The sequence below is a fragment of the Amblyraja radiata genome, chromosome 2 (assembly GCF_010909765.2).
Source record: "Amblyraja radiata isolate CabotCenter1 chromosome 2, sAmbRad1.1.pri, whole genome shotgun sequence".
Classification (NCBI taxonomy): domain Eukaryota; kingdom Metazoa; phylum Chordata; class Chondrichthyes; order Rajiformes; family Rajidae; genus Amblyraja; species Amblyraja radiata.
The window spans coordinates 96,526,980-96,553,233 of NC_045957.1; the positions used below are offsets into that span (position 1 = coordinate 96,526,980).

Here is a 26,254-nt window from a genome sequence, read left to right on the forward strand (position 1 = left end):
AGAGAAAGCAGGTACAGGATACTGAGTTGGATGATCAGCCATGATCATATTGAATGGCGGTGCAGGCTCGAAGGGCTGAATGACCTACTCCTGCACCTATTTTCTATGTTTCTATGTTTCTCCCACCAAACACAGTTTAAATAACACTTCTCCTCCTGCCCTCCCCACTCCCTCCCTCTCCTTACAACTATGTAACAAAACTCGCATTGCACTGGGTGGAACACTGTTGACGGGCAGTTTATGTAAATGAGATCCCATTCTGATGTCATAAGCTGCTAAGTGCCAGTGGAACACTAGTGATGGGCAGTTTATGTAAATAAGATCCCATTGTGACGTCATAGCTGTTTACTGCCAGTGCAGATGAAAGATTTTTCTCAAAATAGGATTTTGTAAAGTTAAAAATATGAATAAGGTAAAATATAACCAATCTGAACGAAATTTGATAAAAACACACCATAGGACAATTGTGTTGTAGCGCTATCGTGTACTGTTTTGGCGTAGTTCTGGGCATCCCTGAATCACAGACAGACAGACAGGCAGAATCACAAACAAACAAGATGAGAGTTTTAGTAATATACTAGACCAAGTGCAGACCCGTTGGGTCTGTTCCCCCAACGTGTGGTTGCGGGGAAGGGGGGGAGGCTGGAGGGGGCGGCATGCGGCGTCACATACACTAACTACCCCCCCCCCCCCCCCGCACACATGCTAACTACCTTGATTTATTAATATTATTAATTTGCTCCTTTTACCCCATAACCGCCCTATCCACTGACGCATAGCCCCCAACTCGCAGGCACGTCTAGAGAGGGAGGGGGGGGGGGGAGTAGAGAGTGAGGGCAGAGAGAGAATGGGGAGAGACAGAGAGAAAGGGGCAGAGACAGAAGGAGAGACAGAGGGAGAGTGGGGTGGGGGGGGAGGAGGAGAGGGGGGGTGGGGGAGGAGGGGTGAGAGAGATGGGAGGAGAGAGAGGGGAGGAGAGAGAGGGAGAGGGGAGGGAAGGGGAGAGGGGGGAACGGAAGGGGGAGAGGGGGGGAAGGGAGGGGGAGAGGTGGGAGGGGAGGGAGGGTGGGGAGAGGATCGGGTGGATTGAAGGGGGTAGGGAATGGGTGGAGTGGATTTAGGGGAGGGAGGGTGGGGAGGGCAGGGGGGTGGGGGAGAGGAATGGGGAGAGAGAGAGGGAGGTGGGAGAGAGGGGGAGAGAGAGGGGAGGGAGAGAGAGAGAGAGAGGGGGAGAGAGAGAGAGCGAAATGCAACCGTGCACCACGCATTCCGAATGTTCTGGAAATGAAGCGTCCGCTTCTCATGCACGAAAGCTATCGGCAGCTCTATGGAATTCAGGGAAGGACCCCCCTCCCCCAGGGAGGACCCCCCCACACACACAGCGGGTCCGATCTAAGCTGTCAATGAAGACAGCAAATTTATTTTTTTTAAACTGTCTTTGAAATTAAAAGTTAATGTTAAGAATTAGTGATGTTATGTCAGAAATAATTCAATTCAATTCAATGAAAAACAATGGAATCAATAACCTGGCAGGCTGGGGGTCGGGCAGGGCCAGGAAGCAGTTGGGTCAGGTGCAAAGGCATTGTGAGGTCACCGGGCGGGGCCACCAGGCAGGCTGGGGGCGCATGGCCGGACGGGGCCAGGAAGCAGCTGGGCCAGGTGCAAAGGCATTGTAAGGTCAGCAGCTGGGCAACCTTAATATTTTTTTTAAATGTCAGTTTGGTTATAAATTTTAGTAAATATCTCGGGAAATAATCCACCAAATTTATAGAGGATTGAGTTTTTGAAACCTTAAGGAAATTGTCTACCAGAAGATGTAAAAAATTATCTGTTATTGTTACGTCAGCAGCTGGGCAGCGGTGGCGTGAGATGGCACTGTGACTCATGCAGCAGTTTGATTTTAGTGGGACCATGTGAAGGTTCCAAACTGATTGGACATGTTAGGTGGCACTGTGACTCATGCAGCAGTTTGATTTTTTTAAAATTTGATGTTTTTGTGAACAATTTTATTCCAAATCTGGGGAAATAATCGACTGAATTTAGAGAGGAGTGGATTTATGAAATCATAAGTTAAATCCCTACCGAAATTGTAAAAATCTCCACTTTTTTTGCGTCTGGTTTTCAAGGAGATATGTTTCAAAGGCAAAATGACATACACCCACACACACACAGAATGACATACACCCACACACATACTAGACCAAGTGCAGACCCATTGGGTCTGCTCCCCCAATGCAGCCGTTCCCTACCCGTAGCCCCCACGGGAGACGTGGTCCTCCAACTCAAGCCGTTCAGGACTCAGCAGTGCGGCTGTTTTTAAATGGCATCTTTGAGGCGAGATGCGGGCGCCAGCAGCCGTTATGGTTGCTGGCCAGCAGGAGGCGACAAAATGAGCGAGTGGGGGGGGGAGAAGGATTTTATTAAAAATGTGTACATAAACACGACAAAATTTAATCAGGAGTGGATACTTGGAATGAAAAGTGAAATCTCTACCGAAATGGAAAAATTCTGGGCGTTTGTGGGTCTGGTGTTGGCGTAGCAACGAATCAAAGGCTGGCACCCACAGGCTGGCAACCACAAGTCGGGCAGAAACACAGCCAGCCAGCCAGCAGCCACAGTCTTAATATTATACTAGACCAAGTGCAGACCCGTTGGGTCTTTTCCCCCAACGTGCGATTGTGGGGGGGGGGGGGCGGCACGCAGCGTCACACACACTAACTATCCCCCCCCCCGCACTCACGCTAATTACCCCCTTGATATTATATTAATATTATTAATTTGCTCCTTTTACCCCATAACCACCCTATCTACTGACGCATAGCCCCCAACTTGCAGTCACATCTAGAGAGGGGTGGTCGGGCGGGTGTAGAGAGTGAGGGCAGAGAGAGAAGGGGCAGAGGCAGAGAGAGAGACAGAGACACAGAGAGAGGGGCAAGAGGGATAGGGGTGGAGAGGAGGATAAGAGGGAGGGTGGGTGAGGGGGGAAAGGTGGGGGAGGAGGGGAGGAGAGAGAGAGGGTGAGAGTGAGGGTGAGGGGGAGAGAGAGGGGGTGCTGTGAGGTGGGGAGCATGGAGGGGGGAGGGAAGAGGGTAGGGGGTTTAGGGGAGGGAGGGTGGGGGAGGGGAGAGGGGGGAGAGAGAGGGGGTGTGCTGAGAGGGGAGGGGTGGGGAGCAGGGAGGGGGAGGGAGGGTGGAGGGAAGGGGTAGGGGTGTGTGGAGGGGAGGGGGTTTAGGGGAGGAATGGTGATGGAGGGGAGGGGGGGAGAAAAAGAGGGGAGAGAGAGAGGGGGGAGGGGGGAGAGGAGAGGGGGGAGAGGAGAGGAGAGGGGGGAAAGGAGAGGGGGGGTGAGGAGAGGAGAGGGAGGGGAGGGGGTGAGAGGAGGGGTGAGGTGGGGAGGGGAGAGGAGGGGAGGGGAGAGGGGGGGAACCTAAAAAACATTTTAGAACCAAAAAAGACACATTCTGCAAGCATTGTAGAACCAAAAGAGACACTTTTTGCAAACATTTTAGAACCAATAAACACTTTTTGCAAACATTTTAGAACCAATAGACACATTCTGCAAGCGTTTTAGAACCACTAAGGACACTTACATTTGAGTAGACATGTGTTCAGTGTTATTCACAGATCAGAGAAACGTGACCCTCTGCCTTCCTCCAGCTTGCAGACACTGATTGAGGCACACCACTTCCTGGTTTTATAGTCCCTCCCCCCTGCCGCCAGCAGGGGCAGCAGAGAGAATGGGGAATTTTGTAACATCATTAATATCTCTGTCATTTTTCATCAACGGGAAAAATCCTCGGCACACATACGGCGGAGGGGGGCTCTGAGTAAGGTGGCCAAAAATGACGGCCGTAGGTGGCGGCGTTCTCTCGGAAATCGCAGCACAGATGGCCAAAACCGGTCAAGAACAGACTTTTAGTAAGATAGATAGATAGATAGATAGACAGATAGACAGACAGACAGACAGACAGACAGACCGACCAAGTGGGACCCTTTGGGTCCTGTCCCGTCCCCTCAACGCGTGGTTGTGGGGGGGGGGGGGGGGGGGGAGGAGGGCAGCATGCGGCCTGCGGCGTCAAACACACATCAACCATCACTCAAACCTGTACGTCTTTGGAGTGCGAGAGGAAACCGGAGCACCCGGTGAAAACTGCACCCATAGTCAGGATCGAATCCGGGCCTCTGGTGCTGTATCAGGCCAACATTACTGCTGCGCCACTGTTCTGCACATATCTATGGATTTTATTCTCAACTCATTGTTCAAGCAGCCATTTTCCATTGGGTAATTTGAACAAATGCTATTTTAAATAATATAAAATAAAGAATAAGGGATTAATCTTGTGTAGGAAGGAACTGCAGAGGCTGATTTAAGTCGAAGGTAGAAACAAAATGCTGGAGTAACTCAGCGGGTCAGGCAGCATCTTCTGAAACGTCACCCATTCCTACTCTCCAGAGATGCTACCTGACCCCGAGTTACTCCAGGAATTTATTTCTGGGATTCATCTTTCTTGGAATGTTAAAATTTTCTGTGACATATTAAAGAAGGATTTTTATAGTGTTGGATAGTGTAGCATTCTAGATCTGTCAAATAGTATTCTATGCACTACACCATTTTAAGAATTGAAAGGGATATATATATAGTTATATAGTTTGTGGTGAATTATTCTTACTCTAAATATAGTTTGTCCCGGTGGGCGGCGCGACTCTTGTCAGCAGCGGCCTCTGCAGTCCGTCTGTCTTTTTTATTGTTTTCTGTCTTGTTCTATGTAGTTTTTATTGTTTTTTTTGTCGGGGTATGTGTGTGGGGGTGGGGTGGGGGAACTTTAAGGCCTTTCCCCTGCACGGGAGACCCGACCTTTTCTTTGTCGGGTCTCCGTTGTCGTTGGGGCTGCAACGTGGAGCGGCCTCCAACAGGAATGACCTGGGGCTCCAGTCGCGGAGCTGCGGATTTACTCACCATCACGGAGCTGGCCGTGTCCGGAGCGGGTGGAGCGGTGGTGGCGCGCTGCTGCAGCCCGACCCCCGGAGATTCGGAAGCTCCAACCGCAGGTCTAGTGGACGGTGACACCGGGAGCCCGCGGGTCCCTGCTGGGAGACCGCTTTTCGGGGCTTCTGCAACGGCGACTTCACCCACCCGAATTGCGGGGTTGAAGATTACCTGGAGAGGGGCCTACATCACCGCCCCGCGCGGCTTGGAATGGCCGCGGGACTTTGTGAGCGCCCGCCGGGGCTCCAACACCAAGAGCCCGCCGGGGCTCCAACACCAAGACCCGGTGCGTGGCCTTGCATCACCCGGCGCGGCTTTAATGGCTGCGGGACATTTAACATCGCCCGCCGGGGGCTTTGACTCTGTCTTTGACTCTGACATGGGGGGGAGAGGGGAGTGCAGGGGAGAGATAAGTTTAAGTTTTGCCTTCCATCACAGTGAGGAGGACTCACTGTGATGGATGTTTATGTGAATTGAATTGTGTTGGTGTGTGTCTTGGTTCTTTTTTTGTATGGCTGCAGAAACCAAATTTCGTTTGAACCTCATGTGAGGTTCAAATGACAAATAAAAGGTATTGTATTGTATTGTATTGTATATTTCATTTTACCATAGAAAAAAAGTTGGGGAAATATTTAGTAAACACTGGAGGCATTTATATTAGTCACCATTACTAGATGTCTAACGCAGTGGTTCTCTGCAGAATGAAATTGAGATCTTATCCCCCCCCCCCCCCCCCCCCCCCCCCCCCCCCCCCCCCCCCCCCCCCCACCCGCCCCTGCTCCCATTTCTCTATGGAATCACTCTTGGACAAATGGGAGCCCTCTCTGGTGAATTTGTTACCAAGTTGGTCTTTGGAGGGATGGCGAGAACCACCGGGCTGCTAAAAGCAGTAGCTGAATAATATTTATTTATTTTCTGTATTCTCCTGTAAACAGAAGGAGTAGATTAAATTTAAAAAAACACTGTTTCAGTTGTTCCTCTCTCTTTGACCCTGGAGTATTTTAGCTGTATTGAAGCACCAGGCACTTTATCATCTATCACACTGGCATAATTAAATTGAGAAGCTAGAATTGATTATTTTGTGTTACGAAATCAGACCGATTTGCCAGAGAGTGTGTTACAAATCTTTATGATTTGACTAGCTAACAAAATGAAACTATATTATGTAAACCATAACACAAAAGGGGACAAAATCTTCTATTCAAGAGCTGATGTACCTCGTTATCTTTTCCTCACTTTTTCTTTCAGTCTGCGTGGTATTTTCTGGAACATGATTATAGCCTCTCAGAATTTGTTAACTCTCCAGAATAATGCAGAACTGTACATGTCAACATTTTCTAGAAACTGAAATTAATATACAGTAAATCAGGTTACATGGATTGTCCACATGTAATCAGGAAAATTAAGTGCTCACTGCGCCTGTTCCTCTGTTTAATAATATTTGCGATAATTTTAAGAATCTGCAACCAATGTAATTGCAATCCAAATTATCTGTGATAAAAGAGAACATTTCCATAAAACTGTAGTGTAGAAATGTTGAAAGCAACACGATAGTGGCTGCTGTATTATAAGTGGTTTGGACTTGAACTTTAAGCTTACCTGAAGCCTGTGAACACGTAGAGTAGTTTTGCCTACAAAAATACGTATAATTTTCAATGAGACTGCTATGGCCAGTTGCCCATCTAGCTAAATGTTACTGTTTTAAATCAAATATAATAGAGAACAGAAGATCCATGTACAGCTATTAATCACATATGGTCACAATATGAATACCCAGTCAATAAATTGTGCTGTGTAGTGTGGTAATTGAACAGAGCTGAGTTTCTCATTAATTTGTATATAGATGCCTGCAGCAGGAATATGGTCAGAACCTGCCAAGTGCCAGCATCATAATTTGCTTCCATAATGAAGCCTGGTCCACTCTTCTAAGAACAGTGAACAGTGTTATGGACACAGCTCCAAAAAGATTTCTCAAGGAGATCATCTTAGTGGACGACCTCAGTAACCAAGGTACTTCTTAAGAAGGAAAGCACAATAGATAGCAAAATAGATGCATCTATGAATGTGTGTGAGAGCGAGAGAGAGAGAGAGAGAGAAAGAAAGAAAGAAAAATGCATTGCACTACAGTACTCAGCAGGGGCATAAGCAGTAATTTTAAAATTGTGTTCTGTATAAATGGTACATTGGTCCCCTGGAGAGCATTAGCAACATTTTCAGATGGGGGGGGGAGGGGGGGCAGGACTATTTTTCCACCTTCCTTCGACGTAAAAATATTTGACTTTATTATGGAAGTACAGGTGCACAACCTTTTATCCGAAGATCCAAATAACGAAAACCTCCGAATAGCGGCCATTTTTTCGGTCCTTGAAGAAAGGTCCTTGAAAACGTTCACCGAGGGCGGCCCGCAGAGGTGACAGCGGAACCTCCGGTCGGTCCTCGAAGAAAGGGGAACTAAATCCCCATTCATAAAAGGGAAGGTGAGGGTATATTGCGCGGGAGGGTTAATAATTGACAATATGCTGCTACCTGCCCGCTGAGTTAAAAGGTTCCTACGGTAGACTCACGATACACAGTGTATCGTGAGTCTTGCGTGGGAACTTTTTAACTCAGCGGGGCAGGCAGCAGCAGATTGTCGCTCGCTTCAGTTTCACCCCACCTACACCCCTCTGCTTCCCGGCCATGTGTGTGACCCCTTCCCTCCCCTCTCCAGCTCCCCGCCCATTGCACCGGCGCGGGGGCTTTGCACTGTCTTCAAGTCGGCGATTGCAGCAGGACCGTGCCATTCACCGGAGACGTCGGGACCAACGGGACACCGACCCCAGGCCCACTGCAAGCACGGAGATCCCAGAGACCCACAGCCAACAGCAGCCCAGCCCAGCCCCGCTCCAACTACAGAGGAACCTGGGTTGCGGATGACGGGGCGCAGCTCGGGGCGTCGTAGGGGCCCATCGGGGAGCGGGTTCCTGTTGGTCCTGATGTCTCCGGTCACCTGCCATCCTCCGGGAACTGTACCGCCCTTGCAGGAGAGTGGGGTTGTTTGCAGTTGCAGAGGGAGGGGGCAAGAATGGTACAGTTCCCAGTCTCAGCTCCAGTCCAGGGGGGTGGCCGGAGACGTCAGGACCAACGGGACACCGACCCCCAGGCCCACTGCAAGCACGGAGATCCCAGAGACCCACAGCCAGCAGCAACTCCAGCCCAGCCCCGCTCCAACTCCAGAGGAACACGTAGGGGCAGAAGCTGATGGTGTGCAAGGTACGTCTTGTTCTTGGGGTGGCGCAGCTCGGGCTGTGGGCAAACTGCCACTTGTCGCCGTAGCGGCCCATCGGGGAGCGGATTCCTCTGGAGGGGGAGGGGGTATTGTGCTGTTTGATCGCCCCCTGCTATCCCAGGGACAGGGAGACACAGCGGCTTTTTAGACTGGTGGGCAATCACTTCCAAAGTTCTGCCCACACAGTCAGTACACCTCTCCTACACTGCATTTCATACAAACATTTATTCTGCAAGAAAAAACTACATTGAAGACTCAAACTCGCGACCGAGTTTACTGCCGGGATCAAGGCGCAAACTCGCGACCTTGCGGATATGAGCCGAGCACTCTACCACTGAGCCAGCCATTAAAATCTACGCTAAAAACATTCCATTCCGAAGACCGACAAATTCTGAATTACGAAAAGTGTCTGGTCCCAAGGCTTTCGGATAAAAGGTTGTGCACCTGTAATACAATTTGGTTTGAACACTTCACAGACTCGCACAACGGTCGCAACATGGAAATATACCATTTGACCCAAGTCCATATCAACTTTGTGTGACGACAATGCAGCTTATTCCTCTCTCCTGCTCGTTCCCTGCTACTTAACAAAGTTTTTCCTTTGAGTTACTTTCTTTTTTTTTTCTTTTTTTGTTTTTGTTTATTTTATTAGAAGTTAATACAGTACAAAACAATACAGTGGCACCTAATTTTAGGTGCCAACTATGTCATACCGTAATCAATTCTATGTACAACCTCTAGTTTTATGTTATGAGAAGGAAGTAAGCAAGACAAGAAAAAGAAAACAATAGAAAGGGGAAAAAGTGGAAAAATAGATGGTAGAGAGTAGAAAAACGTGAAGTGTGTATATAAAAAAAATAAAAAGAAAAGGAAAAAGAAAAAGTGGAAAGTAGAAATAGAAGAGAAGGCCCCTTAAAAGAGAATTTTTCAAATCTATATTCGGAGATGTAAATCTATCCACGTCATGAACTGAAATCAGCAATCCTTATGGTACCGCTGCATCACATGATCCCAAAAAGTCGATGAAAGGAGACCAACTCCTTAAGAATTGGTCATATTTATCTATTAGTCGGAGTCTCATTTCTTCAAGGCGTGCTATATCCATCATATTCCTAATCCACATTTTAACAGTTGGTATGGTTGTATTTTTCCAAAATTTAAGTATCAATTTCTTTCCAATTATTAACCCATAATTAAAAAAAACATTTTGGTCTTTATTTAAATTGGTATTATTCCAAATATAATCCATTCCATTTTGGGTTCTATTCTTGACTTGAAGAGCTTTGTAAATATATCAAATATATCACTCCAAAATTTATTCAACTTTGTACATCCTACAAATGAATGTGTTATATTAGCGTTTTGAAACAAACATTTATCGCATCTGGGAGAGACGTTTGGATAAAATTTATTCAACCTCGTTTTTGAATAATATAGTCTATGTAATAATTTGAATTGAATTAAATTATGTCTTGCATTAATAGAACAGTTATGTGTATTCATCAAATACTTTTCCCATCTATCCTTCGAGATCTTTATCATTAGCTCATGTTCCCAATCTTCCCTTAGTGCTTCTGTTGAGGGTGATTCTCTATATAATATATTATTATAAAAGTTTGATATTAATTTTTGTGAATCAGCCTTAATATTCATTGCTTCTTCTAAAGGGTCTAAAAATATAGTTTGAAATCTATGTGTATATTTCTTCATAAAGTCACATACCTGTATATATTTAAAATATTGATTATCCTTCAATTTAAATTTAAATTTTAATTGTTGAAATGATAACAGTTTGCCCAATTCATACATATCCCCTACTTTCCTAATCCCCAGTCTATCCCATTGTTGATATGTGTTGTCGATGAGAGAAGGTTTGAATGCGGGGTTGTTCAATAGTGGGGTTAGTACTGATAAATTATTTAATTTCAAGGATACTTTTATTTGTTTCCAAATTCTTATTATATTGTGAATAATTGGGTTCTTATATATTATACTATTCAATTTTATCGGTGAGAGCAGGATCGTTCCTATATCGTGCGGATAGCACTCCTCTTTCTCCATTCTTATCCACTACAACTGCTGAGTGGAACTATCCAGCCTCCTTTGAGATACTTTCTGATGGTGGAATTGTATTTTAAATTCCTGCCAATGTAAATTTAATTTGTCTTTTAAAAAAAAAACTGAAACCAAGATCCAAGTCACAAAACTACAAGGACATAAAGAAGGACAGTAAAAGCTTCTTTAGATATGTTAAGGGAAAAAGAATAGCAAAGTCAAATGTGGGTTCCTTGAAGGCAGACACAGGTGAAATTATTTTGGGGAACAAGGAAATGGCAGAAGAGTTGAACAGGTACTTTGGATCTGTCTTCACTAAGGAAGACACAAACAATCTCCCAGAAATATTGGAGGACAGGGGGTAGAGGAACTGAAAGAAATTTTCATTAGGCGAGAAATAGTATTGGGTAGGCTAATGGGACTGAAGGACGATAATTCCCCTGAGCTTGATGGTCTGCATCCCAGAGTCCTCAGGGAGGTGGCTCTAGAAATAGTGGACGCATTGGTGATCATTTTCCAATGTTCAATAGATTCAGGATCAGTTCTTGTGGATTGGAGGATAACTAATGTTATCCCACTATTCAAGAAAGGAGCGAGAGAGAAAACGGGGAATTACAGACCAGTTAGCCTGACCGGTGGTGGGAAAGATGCTGGAGTCAATTATTAAAGAGGTAATAATGGTGCATTTGGATAGCAGTAAAAGAATTAGTCCAAGCCAGCATGGATTTATGAAAGGAAAATCATGCTTGACTAATCTTGTGTAATTTTTTGAGGATGTGACAAGTAAAATGGATGAAGGGGAGCCAGTGGATGTGGTGTATCTAGACTTTCAGAAGGCCTTTGATAAGATCCCGCACGGGAGACTGATGACTAAAATTAGAGCACATGGTATTGGAGGTAGGGTGTTGACATGGATCGAAAATTGGTTGGCAAACAGGAAGCAAAGAGTAGAAGTGAACGGGTCCTTTTCAGAATGGCAGGCAGTGGCGAGTGGAGTGCCGCAAGGCTCGGTGTTGGGGCCGCAACTGTTTACCATATAAATGATTTGGAAGAGGGAATTAGGAGCAACACAAGATACAAGATACAAGATATATTTATTTGTCACATGTGCCAGTTGGCACAGTGAAATATGATCACCATACAGCCATACAATAAAATAAAGCACACTCCACACGATAGAGTTCATCATAAAACATCCCCACACAGCAGAATCAAAAGTTTCCCACTGTGAGGGAAGGCACCAAAGTCAGTCTCTTCCTCGATGTTCACCTGTGGTCGGGGCCTCCGGAGCCCTCCGCAGTCGCCGCTACGGGCAGCCCGACGCTCAGGCCCGCTCGCCGGGATGTTGGCTCTCCGACGTCGGGACTGGAGGCCAACCTCAGCGGCTTGGACCTCGAAAACGGCCGCTTACCACCGGAGTCTGCAGCTCCTGACATCCTCAGGCTGCGCTGGGCGGAGATTCCCACTGGCGGCCATCGGCAAAGGGCCCCAGGACTCCGCGATGTCGGACTCCGCGATGTCGGTCAGCGCCGCCCGCGTTGGGAGCTCCGCGAACCACAGCTCCATGATGTCGATGCTGCAGGCCCAACGCTCCGGAGCTACAACCAGGAAGGTATCGCCTGCTCTGCGGTGAATGTAGCGCCGCGCCGCCGTTGTTGTAGCTCTGGTCCGGTCCCCGGTCTAAGGTAGGAATGGCCGCGCCGCTCCAGCTGGTAGGCCGCGAGGATGGGGGGCGAGGACGCGACTCGGAGAAATAGTCGCATCCCCACCAGGAAGCGACTAGGAAATGGTTTCCCCCTTACCCTACCCCCCTCCCCCACATAGAATAGCTAAAGTAACCCCAAAACATACAGTTTAGACAAACTAAAATTAAAAAAAGAAGGGAAAAAAACGGACAGGCTGTAGGCAGAGGCGCCTTCAATGCAGCGCCCCTAGTGGTCCCACTAGCAAGTTTGCGGATAACACAAAGCTGGGTGGCAGTGTGAACTGTGAAGAGGATGTTAGGAGGTTGCAGGGTAACCTGGACAGGTTGAGTGAGTGGGCTGATGCGTGGCAGATGCAGTATAATATAGATAAATGTGAGGTTATCCACTTTGGTGGCAAAAACAAGGGGGCAGATTATTATCTCAATGGGGTTAGGTTAGGTAAGGGGGAGGTACAGCGAGACCTGGGTGTCCTTGTACACCAGTCACTGAAAGTTGGCGTGCAGGTACAGCAGGCGGTAAAGAAAGCTAATGGAATGTTGGCCTTCATAACAAGAGGATTTCGGTATAGGAGTGGAGAGGTTCTTCTGCAGTTGTATAGGGCTCTGGTGAGACCACATCTGGAGTATTGGGTACAGTTTTGGTCTCCTAATTTGAGGAAGGACATCCTTGTGATTGAGGCAGTGTAGCGTAGAGTCATGAGATTGATCCCTGGGATGGTGGGACTGTCATATGAGGAAAGATTGAAAAGACTAGGCTTGTATTCACTGGAGTTTAGAAGGATGAGGGGATATCTTATAGAAACATATAAAATTATAAAAGGTCTGTGAGGAAATATATAATAAAATTGCTCAAATGATAAGTTCTTAAGGAACTTGTGTTAAGTTGCAAGAGAAGGGTTTGGAGTTGGGACTTTCAGAAATACAGGCCTCCACAAAGAAATAAAGAACAAAGAACACACACAGGAGAACAGATGGCTTATCATAACATGGAAAGGTTGATCTGAATAGGCATATCTTTATTTATTGCTTTGAAGCAATAATCATGCTGTGAGAAGTTGTAGTTGGTTTAGGTTGCTGTTTATAATGGAGGTTGTAAATGGGATCTTTCTCCATGACATGGGCACTATCCTTCTTCCTTTGTGACACATCTCAGAGTTTGGCTGTGTCATTTAAGGCGATTTATGGTTGCCTATGTTGGATTGTAGGCACCAAGGGTAGATACTAGTCTGTGAGATGGTTTGTGCTGTTTACATGTGTTTATGTTGGGATAAGAGATAAGGCATAGGTGATGGTTGTGTGACCTTTGCAAAAGGATTTCTTATGGTTACCAGAAACTGAGAAAGTAATTCTGTTTTGATCTTTCATTTGTTGTGAGGAATGCTTTTAGTGAAGAGGCTTTTACATTCTTTTCTTCCAGAGATAGTAGGGGGAGGTTGTAATACAGAATGAAATTAGACCCGAGCTTGGGAAGAAGCAATCAAGTGTGATAATTAATGGCCTTTATGTGTCTGTAGTTGGGAATTGTGTGATTAGAACTTTGTCTTTATCACTTTGTAAGAATGAGGCAAAACTCATCTTTAATCTTTGTAATCCATAAGTAACTGTATTTTAACTATGTGGTTGTAAGGAAATTAATTGTGAAGTGTATTGTGTTTAATTACGATTGTAAGTACTTTGTTTAAATCGGAAGTTTTAGAAATAACTTTCTTTTCCAAAAGTGAAAATATGTTTTGTATGTATGTGTTGTGTGATTGCTGTATTATGTATATATTCTGAGAATTAGTTGTATATCTGTGGTTTTGCTTTATGGAAATAAAATGATTTTGAGCAAAGAGGTTGAAGAAACCACAGAGGGGAAGAAGGTTGTAAAAGGGCTGGAAAAGGGAAAATCATGTGACTATACGTGTTGTCAATCAATGGAAAGGATTTAGTTGATTGGTTAATGCAAATAAGTTAAATGTATGGTAAACCATAATGATTGGTTAATAGTTTGCCACTCCTTTTGTACTATCCTTGTCTTTTACCTATATAATGTGTTACACTTATGCCAAAGTCAGTAGTTCTTTCGACCTGCCCCAGAGTTTCTAACTCTGTGTTGGAAGGTTTAAAGAATTATCCAGCGCTGACAGAATAAAGAATTGATTTTAGCAGCAATGGTTTGACTCAAGTTTTCTTGAATTAGACTGGCAAAAAGAACTCATTTTAACATTTGGACAGGCTAGATACAGGAAAAATGTTCCCAATGTTGGGCGAGTCCAGAAGCAGGGGCCACAGTCTTAGAATAAAGGGGAGGCCATTTAGGACTGAGGTGAGAAAAAACTTTTTCACCCAGACAGTTGTGAAATTGTGGAATTCCCTGCCACAGAGGGCAGTGGCGGCCAAGTCACTGGATGGATTTAAGAGAGAGTTAGATAGAGCTCTAGGGGCTAGTGGAATCAAGGGATATGGGGAGAAGGCAGGCACGGGTTATTGATTGGGGACGATCAGCCATGATCACAATGAATGGAGGTGCTGGCTCGAAGGGCCGAATGGCCTCCTCCTGCACCTATTTTCTATGTCTATGACATATAGTTCATACTTACAAATAATGGATATTAATTAATCAACATTTTAAAATACAGCTATTTTAACATCTACTTAATGGAAAAAGAAAACAGAATAATTTTCATCCATCCTTTCATTTCCCTTTTACTTCCTCCCATTCTCAATTCTGTCACTAAAGGGGAAAAAAGCTGCTCTATTGAGACTGGAACCATTGTTTGTTATTCAAAATCTCACTTTTTTATGACTGAATCAGTCACAGGACATCTGCATGCAGGTTAAGAGATCTTAGTTATTCATGTCTGAATTTTGGAATTATTTTATAGAATGGAATTATATAATTTTTTTCTGCTCTAAAAGATAATAAATCAAAGTTCAACAATGTACAAGTACACATAATGCAGGGTTAGTAGATATCAGCACAGTTATAGCACCCACAATCTATAGCTTTTCTCCACACACTCAGATTTTCAGAGAATGAAATGAATCCAGAAATCCTGCTTTATTTTTCCATTTTGTGTTTTAATTACATTAATTGAATTACAGTACTTTGTGTTCTCTTTTACTTAAGCATAAGATGATTTTAGCTCAGTGTTCAGTCACTTCTTAAAAATATGTGGTGAATCACGTTGACCTCGTGTTGATTTGGGACTAGTGTCGACAGCATACGCATTTGATCTCGGATATCTTAGCATTTTCACTATGTACGGATGTGCTAATGCAGCCCCTGCCATCCTTTGACCGGATCTTAGGAGTCATTTTACTTTGGAAAATTTGTCAAATCTAAACCAATCTTCAATTATCCCCCACTCTTCCCCACAATCCCAACCCCATCCTTATAGGGTGAAATGATTATGATTCAGATTACTCTTTAAAGCAATCTTGTCCATCAGTGCACATGGAGCCTCTGGCACAAGTAGAGCTGTTCCCTTGGCTAACATTCGCTCCTAATCAATACCACCAAAAATAGATTAGTAATTTATATAGTCATTTAGATTAGGTGGTGAGGGAAATAATACTTTAGGTATATGCCTTTAATTAGAATTGGTTTTTCTGAATCTCTCTACAGATGCTGCTTGACATGATGTTTGTTTCCAGCAATTTTACTTTATATTGTATATTTCCAGTACCCACAATATTTAGCTGTTGGTTATTTATTTCAGACAATATTAGCACAGAATAACTTATTTGTTAAGGACCAACATCTGGAAAGATGAATGGAACCAGCTCAACACACGAGCCCACGACTGGATGGAGAGAGGAATCACTCCGACTGAATGCCTCGCCAGCGGGCACGACCTCCCATGGCCAACCTGGAAGACCCTCAACAGATTACGAGTGGAGCAGGGGAGGTGCAAAGCACTTATGAAAGCATGGAACTACCAGGCAGAAGACACATGCAGCTGTGGAGCAGTACAGACAATGTCCCACCTACTGGAGTGTGACGACGCCCCCCGGTGCAGCCCCCAGGACCTGGCCGAACCGACCCGACCAGCTGTGACCTGCGCCAGATACTGGCAGAACGACATCTGAGATTGCAACGGACTCGAAGAAGAAGACTTATTTGTTTACCTTCTTAGCTGTAGTAGTTGCACGTAAGATATGTTAAGAGTTTCAACATGAAATGCACCACATCATTAAAAGTAATATTTGTTCTTATCAGTCTTTGGGAACGAAATGGAAACTAAAATAAATATATTATAAAACAAAACACAGAATTCTTGATCAAGTAATCTTTTGTTGTATCTCGATTGCAAATAACTGCATGAAAATGAAATGCAAACACATTTTGTCAAAGTGCCAGTATAGAGTAATGCTGTGATATGGAATCATGTTACCAATTAATAAAGTGATATTTTCACTTTTTATATTATAAATAACATTAAAAATATGCATTAATTTTGAATTAATACTTTACTTTCCTAAGTATCATAAATGTATTACAGAACCACTTAAATCCATATAAAGAATAGCATACTGTGCCATGTGTTCTGTTTTTGGAAAATTATATTTCCTGAAGCAATATTTTTATTTTGTTTGCCATTAGATGGCTTTGGTTGACACAATGAGTCTTACAACCAGTCTGCCAACTGACTGGAGGCAGGGAGCAGAAGCCAGCCAAACCCCTAGCCCCAGTTGTTGTTCCATATTGCAGAAAGCTATCCAATTCCAAAGTAGGTCACGTAGAGCTCATGACAAGACAGAATGTTCTAGTCCATGAGAGAAATAAATTCTGTGAATATTTGTTGTGTCTTCAATTATTCACTTGGATTATTGACCATGAGTAAATTACCCCCATCTCACGGGTATAAATGTATAAATAATTTTGTATTTAACACATTGGGAAGAACGAAGAGATGTCTGTGAACAGTGGTACCTTGCTACCTTTTGGAGTCTAATAATTTATTTTTCTTATTCACAGGACACCTGAAGGCAGCTTTAAGTGAGTATATTTCCAAGCTGGACGGTGTCAGGTTGATTCGCAGCAACAAAAGATTAGGGGTGATTGGAGGTCGTATGCTTGGTGCGGCTCGGGCAACAGGAGATGTCTTGATTTTTATGGACTCTCATTGCGAGTGTCACAACGGCTGGCTTGAACCACTCTTGGATAGAATAGCTTTTGACAGGTAAGGTTGGTGAGCTCTCACTTAATATCTGATCAAAACGGACAAATTTAAGACTGAAAATAATGTTTCTTTAATGATATGTGATAAATATTTGAAAGGAGTACGTTGGACTGCTTTAGTATGTAATTTTTTTTTATTTTCCCCCACATATTACTTAATATCACACTTAATATCAAGGTGTGTCACCAACCATCAGTTTCCATATGTAAACATAATTTAATTTAGCCTGAGCTGCAATGCCAGGGCACGATTGGCCTTGTGTTCCTTGAGTTCAGAAAGCAATTAGATTACATTTCCACTCCTGACCACTGTCCTTTAAGGCTGGTAAATACTTGTTTGTCAGTTGAGCAAAATGGTACCCGCCTGAGATACCCCAAGGAGTATTGTTATTCTTTTCAGTGCCAATTCCAAAGTTGTGGGTAAACCCCTCTGCCAATTCTATACATGAATGCCAAAGGTGAAATTGTGTCCCCTTGCTTGCTAAGCTTGCTTACAGAGAATGGTCATTTGGGAAAGATAGCACTGACCCACTCATACTTTTGAAAAATGTTTTTCACATAAGTCATTGCACATACATCAGATGAGGATTACAGAAAGGAATTGACATGAACTTCTAGTATTGCATCAGAATTAGTAATTTGGGGTAAAAAACAATCTGCTTCTGTGTTCCTGAAGCTTGCTGCGAGCACATATTGGAAAATTGACAATTTCAAACATGTGATTTTTCCATCCTTGACAATAAATGGATAGGAAAAATTGACTGGCAAGGAACAAATGACACGTTGTCTTGTCATGCACATGAAAAGCCAAAGCTGAATTTTTACTTTGTTATATTAGGTACATTATATCTTGTTCATCATAGTCAGCTTGCAGAAATTCTTCAAGCTTTTCAAGAAAATCTCTCAAACCACAAATGTATCATGCAAGTGCAATGATCATAATCTAGAATCGAGGCAGTATCTTTGATGAGCTAAATGTTCTTAATCTGCAGTCAATACTACCAGCTCGTATGGAGTCTGCATTGATATTTTTCAATTAAATAATGAACTAATTTGACATTGTTTCACATGTAAATTGATATTTTTGGATTTTTTTAATTGTGAAGTAATAACTTCAAGTTGAAATCCTACTATGCATTAAATGTAGTTTGCATTAAATCTGTTCTACTTACAATGCCCTGTGTGTCTGGTTCTGTCTAGCCTTCCTATAATAATTCTAATGACTGACAATTGGAATGTCAGCAAACTCTGGAACGTCCCAGGCAATGCATCCATCAGGTGATTAATATCAGGTTTCTCAAGCAGCAGCTAAAACTACTTCCAGAGATGACTAACCATAAAGAATAAAAGTAATTACAACATCCCTTGGTCATTATTCCGTAAATTAATTAGATGGTTTGAAAGGCATTATTATTAACTTGTTCAGCTTTTAGGATAAAACTAGACTAAGTGGGACCCGTTGGGTCCCAGTCACACGGGAGGCCTGGTCCCCCAACGCAACCCATTCCCCAACGTAATATTCTACCACTCACCCGTTCCACCAACGCAACCCATTCCCCCAACGCAATATTCCACCACTCACCTATAGCCCCTAACTGCGCAGGCGTAGCTCATTTCCCCTCATCCCCAGCACTCCCTTCCCCTCCTCTCATGTTTGGGGGGATGGAAGTAGGGTGTGTGGCGGGGGGTTGTGGTGTAGGAGGGGAGGGGGGTGTGTGTGTGCGGGGAGGTGTAGGATGGGGAGTGGGTGGTGTGGGGGGAGGGGGGATGTGGGGGAGGGAGGGGGTTGTGGGGAAGATGGGTGTGTGGGCAGGGGGGGGGTGTGTGGGCGGGAGGGGGGTTTTGGGCGGGAGGGAGGGTTGTGGGGGAGGGGGTGTGTGTGTGGGCGGGGAGTGAGCTCGGAGAAAAGACGGGGACGAACCATGGGGGAGAGGGGTATCGCGGGGGAGTCTGGCAGGAGCCAACGAAGGGGACGAGAGGGGAAGAGGCTGGAGCAGGTGGTGCGATGGGGACTTACAGCGAGCGCTGGTCGCTGGTCGTTCTCCTCCGCCGGGATCAGAGTCTCCGCTTTCCATTTCGCCACATCTCTAACTCCGGGCCCGGCCGGGCTGGGTCGCTTCCAGTCCCTCCAATAATTTTGTCCGGTTGGAGACCTCCGCCGGCCACCCGCAGCTCCAGAAAAGACGTAATGGCGCAGGAAGGGGGAGGACCGTTCCGGGGAGTGATTGGAGAAGAGACTAATCCGCGCGGCGCTGACTGGCAGGAGAGGAGTTCGATCTGCGCACGCGCGAGTTTTAAGGTTTTTAAATCTCGCTACCTTTTACATTACAATAAGCCACCGATCGGAACGAAACTTTGTGCACTCGCAGCACAGTACGGTGAGGGAAACCTTAACTATAGACCTGTTGCTCTCACTTCGACCGTGATGAAATGTTTTGAACGGCTGGTCCTGGCCCACATTAAGTCCTCACTCCCACCCACCCTGGATCAGCATCAATTTGCGTATAGAGCTAATAGGTCAACGGAAGATGCCATCAACACAGCTCTACATTCTGCACTGGCACATCTGGAGCGTCCTGGCTCATATGTGCGGATGTTATTTGTAGATTTTAGTGCTGCATTTAATACTATCATCCCCAGCAGAATGGTGGACAAACTGTCTGATCTAGGTGTTAATGCAAACACATGTGGATGGATTAAGGACTTTTTAACAGACCGCCCACAGACTGTCAGGATGGGGTCCAATTACTCCCCAGTCCTGACGCTTAGCACAGGTGCGCCACAAGGATGTGTGCTGAGTCCAATCTTGTATACAATATACACTTACGACTGTATACCAACACACAGTACAAACAGGATCATCAAGTTTGCGGACGACACGACTGTGGTGGGACTGATAAACAACGATGACGAGTCTGCCTACAGGGATGAAGTCCAAAAACTGACCGTCTGGTGTACCAAAAACAACCTGGTACTAAACCCATCAAAGACAAAAGAACTTGTCGTTGACTTCAGGAGGAAGAGGAGAGAGGAACCTGCTCCCTTATACATCAAAGGAGACATGGTGGAGAGAGTCAACGACTTTAGGTTCCTGGGAATAAACATCTCCCAGGACCTCAAATGGCAAATGAACACCGTCACTCTCTTGAAGAAGTCTCATCAGCGGCTGTATTTCCTGAGGTCTCTACGGAGAGCTAACGTCTCACAGCCGCTGCTGCTGTCCTTCTATCGATGCGCCGTGGAAAGTATCCTCACCTACGGAATCCTGGTGGTTGCAGCTGTACTGTGGCTGAGAGGAGGGCGCTGCAGGGAATTATAAAAACTGCGCAGCGCATTACAAACGCTAACCTGCCCTCCTTGGATGACATATACAAGGCCCGATGCTTGCGCAGGGCCATAAATATCAAGAAGGACACATCCCACCCTGCCAACCACCTTTTTACTCTGCTACCCTCGGGGAGGCGACTCAGGTCTCTGCAGGCTCGCACCGGTAGACTAAAAAATAGTTTCTACCCATGTGCGGTAAAAGAGCTTAACTCCAATAGTGAACACTGGGAAGCAAGAAGTAACTTCGAGGAATACCGCTAAATTCTTTTAAACTTTTTAAAAAATGTATCTATTATTTTACTATTAACTGTACATATGTGTATTGGTTGTTGTGTTGTATTTCTTTTAACGGAGGAGAAGCAAATGGAATTTCGTTGCTCAGTTTTGTGCAATGACAATAAACATATTCTATTCTATTCTATTCTATTAAGTTATAAAATGAATAGATTTATCATGAAGTAGAGAGAATTGATTTAAAGTATTTCTCTTAGCAGAGAGAATGGATTTAAAATAACTGGAAGAATTTGAAAATAAATTAGCTTTGTTTTTCATCCAGAGGAGAAGCAGTGTCTGGAATTCATCCCATTTAAAAGGTACTTAGATATGCATTTGTGGAGCTGTGTAATACTGAGATACAGATTGAGTGCAGGAAGGTGGGATTAGACTCGGTAACTCTGTCTTGACTACACAGTGGGCACAGAGTGTCAAATGGTCTCTGTCTGTATTGTAAATGTTCTATGATCCACTAATATGACCTGATATCTCTTTAGAGTGCAGTTATAGAGTCATCAGCATGGAAACGGACCCATCAGCTCAACTCTTCCATGCTGACCAAGTTGCCCTAGCTAAGCTTGCCTCAGTTTGGCACATATCCCTTTAAACCTTTCGTATTCATGCACCTGTCCAAATGTCTTTTAAATGCCGTTATTGTACCTGCCTCAACTACCTCCTCGTAGTTTGTTCCATATACCCAATACCCTGTGAATGAAAAAGTTGCCCTTCCAGTTTGTACTAAATCTTTCCCCTTTTACCTTAAAGTTGTGTCCTATGGTTCTTGATTTCCTCACTCTGGGTAAAAGCCCCTACCTCACCCTATCTATTCACCTCATGATTATATACACTCCTTGAGATCACCCCTCAGCCTCTTGCACTCCAAGGAATTGGCCTAGCCTGGCCAACCTCCCCCTATAGCTCAGGCCCTGGAGTTTAGGCAACACCCTCGTAAATCTTCTCTGCACCCTTTCTGGCTTAATGACATTCTTCCTGTAGCAGGGTGACCAAAACCGAACACAATAATCCAAACTAAAAACACAAAGTGCTGGAGTATAATAATGGGTTAGGCAGCATCTCTTGAGGACATGACTAGGCCATGTTTCAGGTCAGGGTTCCTTCTTCAGACTATTCATGTCATCCAGAGATGCTGCCGGACTCCCAGAGTTGGCAAAAAAAAGAGGTGAACATCCTGACAGGATCAGGAATCATTGAGGTGTGAGCACAAGACTACAAAGGGAGGCTTCTGCTGAGGTGCTCACTTATTTTGTTGTAACCTTTTTTTTTTTACATATGCCAATGTCTCTTGTTTGGCTAAGCACAACTCCAATGTCAGCCTATAGGAGAGAATTCGGAGCAGAATTAGGCCATGCGGCCCATCAAGACTAATCCGCCATTCAATCATGGCCGATCTATCTTTCCCTCTTAACCCCATTCTTTTGCCTTCTCCCCATAACCACGAACCTGTCTGTTTCCACCTTAATAATATCCATTGACTTGGCCCCCTCAGCCTTCTGGGCAATAAATTGCACAAATTCACCACCCTCTGACTAAAGAGATTCCTCCTCATGCCCTTTCTAAAGGTACACCCTTTTATTTTGATGTTATGGCCTCTGATCCTAGACTCTCCCACTAGTGGAAACATTCACCCTATCCAAGCCTTTCACTATTTGGTAACTTTCAATGAGGTACCCCCTCATCCTTCAAAATTCTAGCGAGTACAGGTCCAGTGCCGTCAAATGCTCATCATATGTTAACCCAATCATTCCTGGGATCATTCTCGGAGAGGCGAGAAAGCTGGAAGAAAGGAGGTCCAGGGCATACCCTGGTAAGCAACTTTTGAAAATTGGGCTCTTGTTTACTTCCAATTGTACAATAATCAATATTCATTGGAAGCAACTAAATTAACATATTTACTTTGGTAAATCCGACCATACCGCGGTGATGCTTCTTCCTGCCTACAGGCAGCAATTGAAGAGCGCACCCCCAGAAGTGAGGACAGTACAGAGCTGGTCGGGGGGGGCAGAGGAACAACTCCAGGACTGTTTGGAGTCTGTAGACTGGGCAATGTTCAAGGACTCGGCAACGGACTTGAACGAATACGCCACAGTCGTTACAGACTTCGTAAAGAAATGTGTGGAGGACTGCATCCCTACAAAAACCTTACGAGTGTTTCCCAATCAGAAACCTTGGATGAACTTTGAGATCCGCACTCTGCTGAAGGCCAGACACAGGGCATTCACTTCCAATGATACAGTGGCCTACATGAAGTCCAGATACGACCTTGGTAAGGCCATCAAAAGGCCAAAAGGGACCTGCTCCAAACTGGAGGTTGAGACAGATGTTCGGCAGCTGTGGCGGGGCCTGAATACAATCACCTCCTACAAGGCGAAACCAGGAGGCAGCTCGAATGTCGGCGAAACATCACTCCCTGACGAGCTCAATGCGTTTTACGCACGCTTTGATAGGGAGAATACTGATGTGCCTTCCCGATCCCCCATTCGCTGTGATGGCATTTCAGTCTCAGTCACAGAGGCCGACGTCAGGAAATCCTTCAGAGGAGTGAACCCCCGAAAAGCACCTGGACCTGATGGTATACCCGGTCGTGTTCTAAAAACCTGTGCGGACCAACTGGCTGGAGTTTTTACGGACATTTTCAACCTCTCACTTCTGAGGTCCCCACCTGCTTTAAAAGGGCATCAATTATACCAGTGCCCAAGAAGAGTAAGGTGACGTGCCTCAATGACTATCGACCAGTGGCACTAACGCCGGTGGTGATGAAGTGCTTTGAGAGGTTGATCATGGAGCAAATCAACTCCTACCTCGACAAAAACCTGGACCCACTGCAGTTCGCTTACCGCCACAACAGATCAACGGTGGATGCGATCTCGCTGGCCCTCCACTCCGCTCTGGACCACTTGGACAACAAAAACTCATATGTCAGGCTGTTATTCATCGATTACAGCTTGGCATTTAATACAATCATCCCCTCCAAGCTGGTTACCAAACTCGCGGAACTGGGTCTCTGCGCATCCCTCTGCAATTGGATCCTCGACTTCCTCATTCACAGACCACAGTCTGTTCGTATTGGTGGAAATGTGTCAGCCTCGATAACAATCAGCACAGGAGCACCTCAAGGCTGCGTGCTCAGCCCCCTGCTGTACTCACTCTATACCCATGACTGCATAGCCAATCACAGTGCGAACTCCATCATCAAGTTCGCTGACGACACCACTGTTGTGGGGCGTATCACTGATGGGGATGAGTCCGAGTATAGAAGAGAGATCGAGCAACTGTCCATATGGTGCCAGTGCAATAACCTGGTCCTCAACACCAGCAAAACCAAGGAACTGATTGTGGACTTTGGAAGGAGTAGGAGGGGGACCCACAGCCCAATTTATATCAATGGGTCGATGGTTGAAAGGGTCAAGAGCTTCAAATTCCTGGGCATGCACATCTCTGAAGATCTTTCCTGGTCCGAGAACACTAATGCAATTATCAAGAAAGCTCATCAGCGCCTCTACTTCCTGAGAAGATTACGGAGAGTCGGTTTGTCAAGGAAGACTCTCTCTAACTTCTACAGGTGCACAGTAGAGAGCATGCTGACCGGTTGCATCGTGGCTTGGTTCGGCAATTTGAGCGCCCTGGAGAGGAAAAGACTACAAAAAGTAGTAAACATTGCCCAGTCCATCATCGGCTCTGACCTTCCTTCCATCGAGGGGATTTATCGCAGTCGCTGCCTCAAAAAGGCTGGCAGTATCATCAAAGACCCACACCATCCAGGCCACACACTCATCTCCCTGCTACCTTCAGGTAGAAGGTACAGGAGCCTGAAGACTGCAACAACCAGGTTCAGGAATAGCTACTTCCCCACAGCCATCAGGCTATTAAACCTGGCTCGGACAAAACTCTGATTATTAATAACCCATTTTCTGTTATTTGAACTTTATCAGTTTATTTATTCACGTGTGTATATATTTATATCATGGTATATGGACACACTGATCTGTTTTGTAGTAAATGCCTACTATGTTCTGTGTGCTGAAGCAAAGCAAGAATTTCATTGTCCTATACAGGGACACATGACAATAAACTCACTTGAACTTGAACTTGAACTTGAATATTAAAGTCTCTGGCGATCACAGATACGAAAATGAAGTGGAGACACAAGTAACTGCAGATATTGGAATCTTGAACATTGCCAGACTGAGGCCACATGCAAACTAGAGGAACAGCACCTCATAATCCAGCACCTCATATAACATGCCTCCTCTTCCCCCTCTTTCCTGTAACTGCCTGATCCGGTAAGTTACTTCAGCACTTTGTGTTTTGAATAAAATTAAGTAGTTCTTCACAGGTTTGCATTTAAAATGGAGAATAATTGTAATTTAAGTATTTTTACTAAATTTAGCTAAAAATAATTCATCTTTGGTCTGACCAGGTGCTGTTTGAGTTGGTTGTTAATCCAAATTTAAAAATATTGAAGGGGCAATTAATTATATTTTCCCTTGTAAATATCTGCAGGTGGAATAAGTGGATACATTGTTTGGAAATAAAGTTAATTTGAAAAGTGCATTGTGCTCTAGATGTCACTTTCTCTGTGGTAGTCACATAGGATGAATATAGACCATAAGATCGTGTGATAAACTAGAACGGTTGGAGGGAGGGACTCAAATAGGGAAAGCTAGTAGCCAGTGTGTGAGGCAGGAGGCAGAGAAGGGTAGCACTCGGACACAAAATGTAGGGGAGAAAGAAGAAAAAGATAATAAACAGAGAATACGAGGGGGGTGGGTTTCTTAAATGTGTATATTTTAATGCTAGGAGCATTGTAAGAAAGGTGGATGAGCTTAGAGCCTGGATTGACACCTGGAAGTATGATGTTGTGGCGATCAGTGAAACATGGTTGCAGGAGGGCTGTGATTGGAAACTAAATATTCCAGGATTTCGTTGCTTCAGGTGTGATAGAATTGGAGGGGCAAGAGGTGGAGGTGTTGCATTGCTTGTCAGGAAAGATATCACAGCAGTGCTTTGGCAGGGTAGATTAGAAGGCTCGTCTAGGGAGGCTATTTGGATGGAACTGAGAAATGGGAAAGGTGTAGCAACACTTATAGGGGTGTATTATAGACCGCCTAATGGGGAGCGAGAATTGGAAGAGCAAATATGTAAGGAGATCGCAGATATTAGTAGTAAGCACAAGGTAGTGATTGTGGGAGATTTCAATTTTCCACACATAGACTGGGAAACACATTCTGTAGCCAGTCTGTAGCCAACCAGTCTGAAGAAGGGTTTCGGCCCGAAACGTCGCCTATTTCCTTCGCTCCATAGATGCTGCTGCACCCGCTGAGTTTCCCCAGCAATTGTGTGTACCTCCAAACACATTCTGTAAATGGGCTGGATGGTTTGGAGTTTGTAAAATGTGTGCAGGATAGTTTTTTGCAGCAATACATAGAGGTACCTACTAGAGATGGGGCAGTG

General features: G+C 44.8%; 1 protein-coding gene across 2 annotated transcripts in view; it reads left to right on the forward strand.

Moving 5' to 3' along the window:
* The window catches only part of galnt15 (polypeptide N-acetylgalactosaminyltransferase 15), a 102,223-nt gene that overhangs the window by 22,607 nt on the left and 53,362 nt on the right, over positions 1 to 26,254 (forward strand). For both annotated transcript variants that reach the window (XM_033050837.1, XM_033050842.1), the window contains exons 2-3: positions 6,831 to 6,997; positions 16,979 to 17,183. In XM_033050837.1, the coding sequence (XP_032906728.1) occupies positions 6,831 to 6,997; positions 16,979 to 17,183 (372 nt within the window). The remainder of the gene's footprint in view (positions 1 to 6,830; positions 6,998 to 16,978; positions 17,184 to 26,254) is intronic.